Source organism: Crassostrea angulata, chromosome 6 (genome assembly GCF_025612915.1).
Source record: "Crassostrea angulata isolate pt1a10 chromosome 6, ASM2561291v2, whole genome shotgun sequence".
Classification (NCBI taxonomy): Eukaryota; Metazoa; Mollusca; class Bivalvia; order Ostreida; family Ostreidae; genus Magallana; species Magallana angulata.
Window position 1 is genome coordinate 27,004,561 of NC_069116.1, and position 13,026 is coordinate 27,017,586.

Here is a 13,026-nt window from a genome sequence, read left to right on the forward strand (position 1 = left end):
CAAGGATATTATTCTATTTCAGTCTTTGACCTAGACATTTGGTTCAAGGTCAATTTACACCCTTTTATACTTAAGGAACTGATATGTGAATGAAATACAAGTACAAGCCAAATTGGCAGGGACATGGAAGAGAAAAAATATGCCTTAGAAAAGTGATTTTAGTTATGTCTGCTAAATGAACCAAATTAATAAATTGGAAAAAATCAAATACTTATTGATATTAATTTCTGAGAATTTGTATTAGCAAAATTGGGGTTACTGAGAGTTGAGTGGTCATGCATCAGAATTTTACTGATTGAAAGAGATGTCATTTAATCAATTAGAAATGCTATGTAAACTATGCACTACATAACTCTTGTGAACAAAGGCTTAGCATTCATTGATTCCATCAAATATTAATACATGTATATACTGAATCATATCACTAAATGGTTCCAACCTATTATCATAAACAAAGCTTAATTTTGTCCTTTACTTTTCTTCAAACAGAAGTTTAGTCTTTTTTACATTGTTATCAGTATTTTTTTTTTAGAAAGTAAAGCTGGCCCTCTAAGCAAAATTTGTGAAAATTTTTAATTGAATTCTATATCTATGTCACAGGGATTGTCCATTTTTATTTTTGTAATTTTTGCCCTTACTTCCAATCCATGTTACCATTACATGTATATTACATTTCCTCAATTTGTTGCCCATATGCTTCAGTACATTTTTTAAAACATAAATATTTGGCAATGACTTTTAAACCATAGCATGTAACTTTATGGTTTTGGTCACAAGCATATGAAACAACTACTAAAACTTTAGTTACATTCAAAACATTTTGCCGATTTCACCATTAAGTCACTCAACATATTTAAACTTGCATCTGAGCAATTGTATACTATTCCAATCTTTAGAATACAATCTCTAAGCAAAAACAATATTCATAAATATAAAATGATAATTTATTTACAAATAAAACACAAAACATGAAAAATTTACAAAATGATCTGCATATATATATTGCAAAAACATAACAAAAACAAAAATATATAGACTTACATGAGTGGTGATAGACCTTTATAAAATGAAATACAACTTTTTTGAAACCCTTGTGAATATAGTCTATAGTGACCAAGGCAATGCATGTATCAGGTCAACCATAGATTCTGTTTGACTTTGCTGTTTGTGGACTGAATTTCAAATAAATACACAAAAATCTGAAAGACAGGTACAAAAGTAACAATTCCAGAATGGTCAGACAAAAAAAAAAAAAAAATGTTGATTTCTAGTTTCTGCTGTACAGGCAACAGGTGTCCATTGCTTCCACACTGATCAGTTTTATTGCCATTTTGAAAAATAAAGAAAAATCAATTTTTTAATTTTAAAGTAAAAATAAAATATTTTTGTGCCATTCTCCTTTAAGACCTTGTACCAAAATGGATTCCCTGCCCTTCAAAACTTTTGGACAGAGAAACTATGGACTTTTTTACCTTAATCATACAACATAAAACTGGGTTTTTTTCTTTGATTTATAATAATATGTGCATGTTGAATAAACAATACTTAATGTCAGAGAAAAAAAAATCTATTAGGATTAAAACTACGAAATGAATAATATTAATTACAAAAGAAACAAACTTAAAAAAATAAATAAAGCACAACAATAAAATCCATTTGATAGATCATAAGGTTTTTGACTTTTTTTTTTACAAGAACAAGGCAACAGATTTTCTTTAAAATAAATATATCTAAATAACCTATTACATGTACTGCTATTTAAAACAAGTCACACATTAAAACTTTGGTTATCCTTTTTTAGATGATGACAACACGGTCTTATATCTCCTATATTTTTCACTTTTTGTACATCAGTTTTGCAGTACACAAAATTGGTCATTTCATGTAAAATTAGATGCCATTTCATTTCCACAAAATTCAACCCTTTCTTTCGTGTACACAATGTCAATTTAATCATAGTTCAGAACGTATTGCAAATGTAGATTCTCTTTATTTAGAAGTAAAAATTTGCATACTACAATGGATATACAAGAATACTGAAGGAGTTTATATCACTGTAAATTCCCAATTTGATGCTATTACTGAATTCCACAATTTTGTATAAAATCATGAGAATATAAAAAAATTGCAACTGTCAGATACTGTAAACGTATTACATTTGACTTGGATTTGATTATAGCATATATCTGAATGTACCTTTTTGTCTACTTATATTTTTTACAATTGGTGATGTACTTGACTTAGCGGACACCATTTTCCGCCAAAAACGCTAAATAGAATACACAGCCAAATGTAATACGTTTACAGTATTTAAAAATATACCGGGGCTGCTTCTTGCCATTTTACACAGATATAAATTCCAGGTCTTTAACTAGGAATTTACAGTAATTAACAGTGAAAAATTTGTTGTAAAGCATTTTCTTTACATAGAGTAACAACTTTTCAAAGAGCACTGGTTAACAAGATTTAAATTAATATCAAAAAATCATTTCAAAAGAGTTCATTATCAGAAAGATCCTGAATATTGTATTTTAAAGCCGTTCTACCCCCATCCCCTTCTATATACCTGAACTGAAGTTATGTAAGATTTTATGATAAGAGATCTCGAGTTATGTTTCAATGGCACATTTTCTATCTTTTCAAGATGAAAGATGCAATTGAATTTTATTCTATATCACATATTACATTATAACCGCTGCTCTTTTCATCAGACTGGGTAAAACTGGAAGGCCATGAGGGATACTCTGAGATGTACTTGCAGATTTTTTTATCAGTTATCATGTACAATGTATATGTACTAATATTTCAACCCAATCAACTAATAAATATCCAAAGTGTAAGTTTCTGGTTCTATCAAAATACATACAAATAGTCCATATCTACCCTGTGAGAGACATTTACACAAAACACAAGTAAATTCATAGACCAAAAGGGTTTGTATCCATGCTGTGGAAATTAAAGCATGGCTTCTATACATGCATGATTAGAGTTTGTATCTCACATGCATTTGGGAAACTGTTCAATTGAAATATTCTTTTTGTCTTAAGTACTAACCCAGGCTCACAGGCACTTGCTTCTGCAGATGTTCACAAGAAATATTTTGTGTAGAAACTGGTGTTCAATGTAACCAACACTAGAAATAGATTGATATTTGAAATTTTTGAAGATCACAGATGAAACACATATTTTGACACACAGCTGGACTCATCACTTGTCAGGCAGACAGAATCTTTATAAATGTCCAAAATTTTCAAAAACTAATACATGTATAAGCATAAGAGCCTCAAGAAAGAAAAGGGTATTCTAGTTTTGTTTGAAAAATATTTACTACCATACATCACCTACTTAATTAAAGTTGACTGATGATCTACTGTTTCCCTATTGACATCATTAAGATCATGGACCTGAATTTCACAATAATAATTAAAAGAAAAAGAAAAAAAATCATCTGGTTATACTTGAATGGTTTAAAGCTTGAAAGTGACTACGAAGAAGTCAAAATCAGCACTGTACATTGGCGCAAGTACCGAAACTTATCAACAGCGGCACCTTCCACTAATATTCATATCACAAACTAACAATCAGAAAGATGAAGTAATCTCATAAAAAAAAAGATGTGATTCAGTAATCTTCTCTCAGTGTAGATACATATACATAATTTTATGAAGGTTTCACAAAAAACAAAAAAAGCCATGTTGGTGAAAAGTATACAGAGATACTGCATATTCAATACAGAAAATGCCAAAATCTGGTCTCTGATATGCAGATGAAGTTGTCACATCCACCTGTGTGTATGTGTGTGTGTGAGAGTGTGTGTGAACCAGTCACACACACATTCCTCAGGATGTGAACTTCAAAAGACGACCTGTGTTGTTGATGAAAACATGCACCAGCACTACAGCTTGACTATAGATTAAACTAACGCTTGCTGAACGGGAAATGGGGGATTTCCTTTGTCGCAGCTATCAAAAATTGTAAGCCTCCTCTCTCCATGACCTGGCACCTAATATCATCATAGTTACATACACTCTCAAGAATAAATGAAGTTTGCAATGAAAGCCCATATTTATCAGTACACATTTGCTTGATGTGGTCGCTGCTAAAGACATGAAGATACAGCCCTCTTCTCTGTAGAGTATTGATGACAGTGGTTTCATCTTTTTCTCCTCAGTCAGAGGGATGCTCCGGACAAGAGCGATTCTTCTCAAACCACTTGTCTATGCATCTGAAAATGTAACATGGAGAAACATTGATACGAAACCATCAACTTCAAGTCAGTTTATCAAATTCTTTTGATCAAGATATTCATTTGTTCACAAACTTTAAAGTTTCTTTCAATTTTTGCCCTCCATATCATGTTTACCAGTACTTGCCCACTTGCTGTATACCAGAAATTTTGTTTGTTCTAGGAAGTTCAGATAAACACTATAATCAATGATTTTTCTTTCAAGAATTGTTGTCATAGGCAAACAATCACAAACCTGTTTCAATCATGTAACCTTTTAACTTCCCTTAAGAAGCTACATGTATGTCTTTTTGGGGAGAATGCAAGCATTCACAACAGATGAAGAAACAAAGATCGTATTGTTTTTCCATATATACAATTTCTTACTTGCCTCAAATAATTTCAAACATACAATTATCAAATACATGTATTATTAATTCTCTACAATTCATTTGATTACACAAATATGCTATTATACATGTATATGTAAACATCTTACCCCTTATGATATACACATAAACATGGTAATCGGGCAATGGTATCCCCTTTCTCCAGCTCTTCAAAACATATCACACATTCTCCCTTGTCTTCAACTAAGACATCCTCTGTAATAAAATAATTTGAACTTTCTTTGAAATTGAATGTACATGCGTTTAGTTTTAAAAAGGTTAAAGGGTGGAGATTCAACCAAAAATGCTAAAGGTGAAAATATGTGAAGGCATCAATTTATGTACATGTATTAATATGTAAAAATAGATTAACTAATCAATTGTATAAGTAAATATTAAAAGTACATTTATGTACTCTAAATCAATCAAAAATTATAAAGGGTAGCCAATGTAAACATATTATCAATATCAATTTACTGTATAAATAATTTTGAAAGGAAAAAAGCCTTGTAAGTACCATCCTTCCCAATCTAAGAAAGATTAACGATGCCCTAATAATGCAACACAAAATATCTTATTGAGGAAGAAATGTCACTCAAAGTAAAAAAAAACCAAACATCCGCAGGAGTGTCTTTTGAAATTTTCAATTGATTTTGACAAACACACATAAATTAATCTGGGAAGTTCAAGGAGATTAGACATCTGAGACAGAGAAAGAATGACTCTGCAGTTGGCATCCAATGATTCATCAATTTACCCTAACACTTAAGGAAAATATGTTATACATGTAATTGCATGGGGTAAAGATTTAGATGAACATGAAAGCTATTAAATGTTAGACAATTTAAGAAATAGTTTTATTGGTTGTGGTCATCATACATGAGACCCTCATTATATGGATAAATGGTCTTGGTCTGAAAAGTTTTCAAACACTGCGTGCTAGCCAGACAAAGCAAAATGGATACCAATTGGTCACTTAGCAAACTCTCGTGATCCTTAATATGTCCATGCAGTTATAATTCAGTGAAACATTGATTTTACATTATAAATTATAGTGACAGTGAAATTACAAATGTACATGAAAGGACATGACTTGAGCTTAAACTGAAGATCCTCAGATCTGTGTTTACATGTAATGCACTCTCATCCACTGTCCTTTTATGTTCACGGACATGTATCTAATATATATATATATATAGCCATGTTGACATTTTGACTTTCAAAAGCATGACACCCTAGCTTTATATACCGGTACTCAAACTCATATAGCTGACTGAATTACTACTGCACTGAATTGCTATCTGACACAGACAGTGATATAATATTTATACATTTACTAGTTCCTAAAATTATCCTGCACACCTGTTATATCTCAAATGAGTGAACGCTATGGTGAATTAATTTTCTTGATTGTGCGACACTGCATGGGTGCACTGTGTACATATACTGTCTATAAACTGGATTATGAAATCTAAGACGTAAACACTTTTGTATAAAATATGGGATCACCTTGTTTTAAAAAACAAGCCATTCTCCACCAGCTGACTTATAATGGATGTTTAAATAAACAGGTTCTATTAATTCTAGCAGAATTGGAGATTCTGTACAAGCTAACTGTCAACAATTTCATAACATAAAGTTATGACTAAGATTATATAAACCTTTATCTTTAATATTGGTCAAAATTGAGAACAAGATAAAATTTTGGAGCTTTTTAAGTCTACTGTGTCAATTTTTGTCCCGTATATAATCTTATTACCATCATAATTATGATCAATTATTTTGGAAACATGAAAATCTTATTCATTGATTATAATTTAAAAGTTCCCAATTAAAAAACAGTTTCAGTCTTCTAGATCTTTCTTAAAAAACAATATTATCCAGTCAACTGTTAAACTTCTATCTTCCTAATTTTCTGCATACACAACACAGGTCAACATGTATACCGAAATCTGTTAGCAGAACTCATTCTACCTTTGGGAGAATATAAGACCTGACAGAAATTTTTTTTGCCTTTTACAAAATGAAACTTTTTCTGTTTATCCACAACATACGAAGCAGACTAATTCCAAGAAAAACTTGTAAGCACCAAGTTATTTGCAACCAACATATAAAATATTGAAAGATTAGCCACGCTTGCTTATTGATTAAACCGCAACTCCAAGATGATGTGTAACCCAGACTCGAGATTTACAAAAAGATCATTCTTTCAGAGATGATTGTTCCTTAAAAGTGTTTCTGGCAGTTGAGCAATTTTTAACAAGTTGCCTCCAATTCTTTTTTTTTTAAATATTAAATTTAAGAAGAAATGTGTGTTAGAATGAAAGCAACTAGAAAAGAATGGCATGTGCTTCAAAACATATATTGAGGGTTTACACTACAACAGAAATTGCACTACATAAATCTCTCTTCACTGTCTAAATCCATTAAGAATTATTTGTCTGTTTGCTTCATGTAGAGAAAATGATGTGGATTTTCTTTTCATCATATTTTTGGATGAAGCGTTATGTCCTAGTTAAAAGCCAGTTTGTTTACAGCTCACACACGTATTTATCTACATGAGCTTCAATACGAATAACCCCCGCCCTGAATCACTGTTGATCCAAATCCATGCAGTGTTATAATGGTGTACTTTTACAAAATTTGTTCATCTGCGGATGTAACCACTTCTAGAGGGAAGTGTGTCTGCTTTCAGACAAAGTCTACCTTTGTTTCTAGAACAATGTTAGTGGGTGCATTTCAAAAAACAATACTGCTGATGCCAATTTTTGAAAAACAAACACCCCCCCCCCCCCCAAAAAAAAATAAAACAAAAGACAAGTGTCAGTGTTCCTATCATACGCTGTATGGTGGTAGGTGATAGACACTATCATTGGATTACATGAGGGTTGCACATGTAGCTAGTACTTGCTGGTAAACACTGTCACTTTGGATAAAATGCAAATGAACCAACTGACTTGGGTTTTTTTGTTTTTTTGTTTTTTTTTTTGGGGGGGGGGTTACCTACACAACTAGCATGTACATATAATACAGTGTATAAATATATGTAACCAGCTGATCAAGTCAAATGAAACAAAAGAAAGTTTATCTATAGGTAGAGACCTATTTTTTTTCTTTGATATCTATGAACCAGAGAATGGTGTCAGAAAATCTACAAGGACAAAAGGGTCCTGTTTAACAGAATATGTATATATAAACATAGATAAAATCTCCTTTCCCCCACAAATGACCTTGTTCTGTCTACATAGAATTGGATTACTCGACAAATATTATTTTTGTTTTGTTTTTTGCCTCAGGTCATGCAACAATCTAGACACAGATAATTTGATTTTACCATGAGCGACCCACCATGAGTAAAAAGATATCTAAAATATTAAAAAATTACCATTGTAACTGATTCTAGGTTTGGTCAAGCATATCACTAAGTGACACTCGATTTCTTCGGGAGGTATAAACTTGGCACACACCGGACATTTAATGCCTGTAAATAAAGAAAAAAAGAATGAAGATTAAGTAAATACCTCATTAACCTCGTGACTTGCTTGTCTAAAACCTAGCAAAAGGGTTAGAAATAACTATAAGTACTATGTTTACATAAATGTACTTTAAGTTACCCAACGAAAAGCCAGGCTACAAATATCTCTGCAAGTACATAATCTATAAACATTAAATGGTTCTACCTCCATTCTGTCCAAAGCACATTTGATATTAATTAAAATTGAAATGCATTATTGATCCAATGTGAGTAATATGTGATGCATACATTCTAATAGATGTATATCTATAAACACATGATCAAAAAAGAAAATGTACAGTTCCAGAGTTTCTCAATATCACCAGCACTTTCTGGATTTATTTAAATCATCTATGTAAACACATACATGTAATTTATGAAGAATGTACATGAAAGGCTTAATTCCCAGAGTCATGGCCTTTAAAATAATAATGTTTTTAATTTCATTTTGTGTATTCCATAGTGACAGTATAATATGAATTAATGCACCCACAATTTTCAATACATGTTTTAACTCTCTTTTCAGTTACAACACAAAGTTCTAATATCATTGGTAGTGGTGTGTATTGACACTTTGTCTTTGTTGATATAGAAATATGGAATTGAACGGTATTGTGCAATGGGAAAAACGTCAAGTGTGGCCTTATTAACACTGGTATTACACAATTATATTTAAAAACATCCTCCAAGACATCTAAGCATAGTATCCTAACATTTAAACTTAACGACCCAAACTTCTTAGGCCTACGCCATTAATTAATGATTAGACAAATAATTTATGCAAGCAAAAACTATAAAACATTTTTGTTTTACACTGAAGCAGCTGGTTTGCCATGTCAAGTTCAAAAATGAATTTACTGTCTATAAAATCAATATTTATTGATAATCCTCTGTATTACATGTTGCAATGCATAAATGATTTAACTGTATTGAGATTTTTAAAATCAATAGATTAGATTGTCAGATTTGACAATTAATAGACATATATTATAAAGGTACATGTAAAAGCATTTCATTAAAACCCTTTGTGAATTCAGGAATATATGCATGTATATACTATTTATAAACATATATGTGATCTAACAAATATGATTGCAGCTTAGTATGAAAACAAGTTCTTCCGATTTACTTAGAGCATTGTAAAGTGAACAGAAGACACTTAATAGCATTAATAGATCCATTATAATAACAGTTTCTCATATGGCCAATATAATGTTTATGGTCATAATGGATATGACTGCAAATTGTTTTGGTGAAATGTTACCTTTATGAATTATACATGTATTTCAGTTTGAATGTACATATGAATAGTCTTATGATCATATCTTGGTTGAATACCTGTAGGAAAAATAAATGCAGGAATTTCACATTTTGATCACAAATTCACAAAGGAATGCTGACATTTGTTTATTTGAGCTTTGTTAATAAGACATAATAATTATGCATTACCAATTCCCATAAATCACTGTTTACCAGTATATCAAATACTGTTCCTATGCCCTGAAGAAAACTTGAGTAAATTATGACATTACATCTGGAGTGTAAACATCCTTCCCAATGCTAACCTTCTATTACAATGTAAGAATTAAATTTTGTACTCTAGCTAATACATGTACACAAAGAAATTAAAAGAAAACACAAAAGTGTCATCAAAGTAATATCATAAAGAACAATCAAATAATTAGTTTATAGTTGTATCTGTAACATACAATGTCTTACATGCCATTTACATAAGTATCCTTGTATAACATTTAACATGTACAGATGCGCAGATCCAGAAAATTTTTCAGGGGGTGGGGGTCCAAGGGAAATTTACTACTTGAAGTGAATCTAAAAAAATTGTATTTTCCAGGGGGGGGTCCAGACCCCTTAAACCCCCCCCTTTAAATCCACACATGAAGTGTAAACCCCCACAACCTTGAAGTGCAAATGCAAAGAAAAAGTTGTAACTTTCCTATGTAAATTTGGCAATATCTAATATCCAAACTGTTACATCACTTAATATGTACTTTAAGTGTTATAAAACATCACCTAACCTTAAATAACCAGAATTTAACAAGATCAACATCTAAATCACTACTAAAAGAATATATAACATATTAACCATGCATGATTATACTTGCAAATGTACTTATTGATATCTTTATATAAACATTTGATATCTATCAATCATTACCAATGATGTCTAGTTTGTATGACCTTTAGTTTACCCAGTATATGCACTGGCTACTAAAAAAATATTCAAGTGTAAAACTTCCATTTAAGTAAACTTTAAATGTAAACTTGGCAGTGTCTCCATGTCCAAACACAAGGTGTGTGTGTAGATATATACAATGTATATGACCATAAGTTCTTCATTGTTCTAAATAAAATTGTTAACTAAGTAACACAACTACGGTACTTGGTGGACACTTTTCGTAAGATACGTTACTTGTACACTCACAGAGAGCATGTTTGAAGGTAACACAGGTCACAATTACATATCACATATACCTATCCACTATTTACATGTATATATCAGACTCTATATATAAATACTAGCATATTAACTGGTATATAATATTAGCACCTGTTGTCACTTTTTCAATGCATTGAGGGTATGGTACAACTCTCTATCTGACTTACATAAATTTCATAATGACACAAACATGGGCAGTAACTTCACAATCCCAGATAATTAATGTTAACCCTACAATTAAGTTAGGCCATTTCCCTTCAAGTTTGAATAGATGACTTTTACCTTATGAGCCTTAATGGCTGACATTGACAAACATGTAATTTAAGAAGGCGATGGATCTGAACACACAGACAGCAATAATTGCACTCTCACTCGAATATCATTTAATACCACATATCAAGGTCTTTGTTCATCAAAAGTAAACTAATCATTTTAACTTCCTATTGATACACATTCGGGGCAATTGTTGTTTTTATTCTATTCAAGAATATTTTACTCCACCTATTTACAGAATACATCATCTGCTCTGTAATGACTGATCTGATCAAGAACAATGAATGGTGATTAAATTTTGCTGGATACTTAAATAACTAACTGAAAACTTCATGGTCATATATAACAATTAACTAAAAATTTAATGGCCCAATTAAATGAAATATTATTTTTAAAAAAATAATTTGTATCAATAAATGAGGGTACAATTTTTTAGGCCAAGGTAAATTCAAAATAAGGAAAAGTAAAGGCAAGGTCACTTGGCAGGTCATGGTAAAAACATAATGGTAGTTATTTTTTTATTTAAAAATTTTTATGAAAATCTATTCAATTGTTTCTTGGAAGCTATTTCTAAATGAACGTAAAATTTTTAAAAAGTTAAGTCAACTTCAAAGGGAAGGTCAAGGTAAAAACAATAATGATACTGTACACTTTATTTGCTCCTACCCATAAATTTATTATTTTGAAGTTTGAATTTTAAAAAACCATAATAGTGTCTTAGAATCTTTGCAGCTAAATTGCTCTCAACGTATATTATTATTTTTTGTTTGTTATTGAAGTTTGATAAAAAAAAAAAAAGTGTCTTAAAACTTAGGTAAGACTAATGAAGTTATTAGATATGGTCATAGGCAAGGTGAAGGTCAGAAAGTTTTAAAATATATAATAAAATTGTTTTCCCCTGACACCCATGTATATCTTTGACATTCTAATATGGAAAAAAAAGTACTGAATAAATTTGAATTTGTAAAAAGTTACCTAAATGCAAAAAGAAAAATCAAAATCAAGGTCATGTGGAAAGGTCAAGGCCAAATAGTATGACTTAGTTTATTTCTTTCACTCATTGATCTAGCTAATTCTTTGAAGTTTGATAAAAAAAAATCTTGAAGAGTATCTTTGACAGTGAGCTTTTTTAAAGTTAAAAATTGTTAAATCAGTCAGTTAGTGTGGCAAAATGTGATACCCTTTTAGTTTACTAAAAAATTACAATTAACCCCTTCATGGTAACTGCGGTACTGCTCTTTTGCAGGGCAAAATGACATAGTTTGGTGAAATATGATGTAACGTCAATTATATCATTTACGTCATTTAATTATCTACCTACTGAAATTTCCGCAAAGAATATCATTTTGCCCTGCAAGATAGCAGTACCGCAGTTATCATGAAGGGGTCTTTGGTTGTGCTTACAACAGTAGTACCCATGGGACTGTTCTATCAATACCAAATCCATTATTGCTTTCAAAATGAAAGTAGACTGAACAAACAATTTGACAACATGGTCGTTATTTTCCCTTACCTTGAAGTGCAAAAAGGTGTAAAGGTAAAGAATGCGCAAACTGTCTGCCAAATGATGGGCCTTCCTCTGGGGTACTGGAGTCCGAGTCAGGCGACCTGGTACCCCGTCTGTCACCATTGGCAGTGGCACCCGGTGGTATCACTAGCCCCGTTGGGGTAGATGCACTGAAATGTCCCAAACTGCGGGCTCGTAGTCGGGTGTTAGAAGCCCCACTAGAACCCACAGCAACGTCTGCCCCAGAGCCCCCGGGCACGGGACCACTTCCTGAAAATGTCCGTGGTCTCTGAGATGGAGTACTTTGTTTGGTGCCCATGACTAGCTGTATAAGATATCTGACAATACACTATAATACGAACATCTCACTTTTTGAAATCTCTCCATGTAAACTGTTCTTTCATGCTTTGTTTTCATGTTAATCCTGACTAACATTGTGGTCCGCCATGTTGGTATCTTCCTTATTTGCGTCATGGAACCAACAAAGCGGTCATGTGACACAACAAAAACGTTTCTTAAAATCAATAAATTGTTTTCTTACCGTGAGACATAATTTTTTAGAGAGTGAAATTTGTTTTTATAAAAATGAGGACATCGTTGATTTATTAATTAACTTTGTGCTGACTTCATTTCGGAAAAAAAAATTTTATCGAAGACATT

General features: G+C 31.6%; 1 protein-coding gene across 1 annotated transcript; it reads right to left on the minus strand.

The window, feature by feature from the left end:
- Window positions 1–930: 930 nt before the first annotated feature.
- Window positions 931–12,858, minus strand: LOC128190729 (E3 ubiquitin-protein ligase ZNRF2-like). Its single transcript, XM_052862876.1, has 4 exons — window positions 12,373–12,858; window positions 8,000–8,095; window positions 4,725–4,830; window positions 931–4,225 (listed from the first exon to the last, which is right to left on the minus strand). Exons 1-4 carry the CDS (start codon window positions 12,683–12,685, stop codon window positions 4,168–4,170), a joined length of 573 nt encoding a protein of 190 aa, XP_052718836.1. The 5' UTR covers window positions 12,686–12,858; the 3' UTR covers window positions 931–4,167.
- Between the last annotated feature and the right edge of the window lie 168 nt (window positions 12,859–13,026).

Bases quoted from the DNA above. Each gene is read 5' to 3' on its own strand.
- LOC128190729 (XM_052862876.1), bottom strand. From the start codon at position 12,685: ATGGGCACCAAACAAAGTACTCCATCTCAGAGACCACGGACATTTTCA. The intron at 8,096-12,372 runs GTAAGGGAAAAT...CTTTATTTACAG, and splicing joins ACACCTTTTTGCACTTCAAG to GCATTAAATGTCCGGTGTGT. The intron at 4,831-7,999 runs GTAATTTTTTAA...ATTTTATTACAG, and splicing joins ACCTAGAATCAGTTACAATG to AGGATGTCTTAGTTGAAGAC.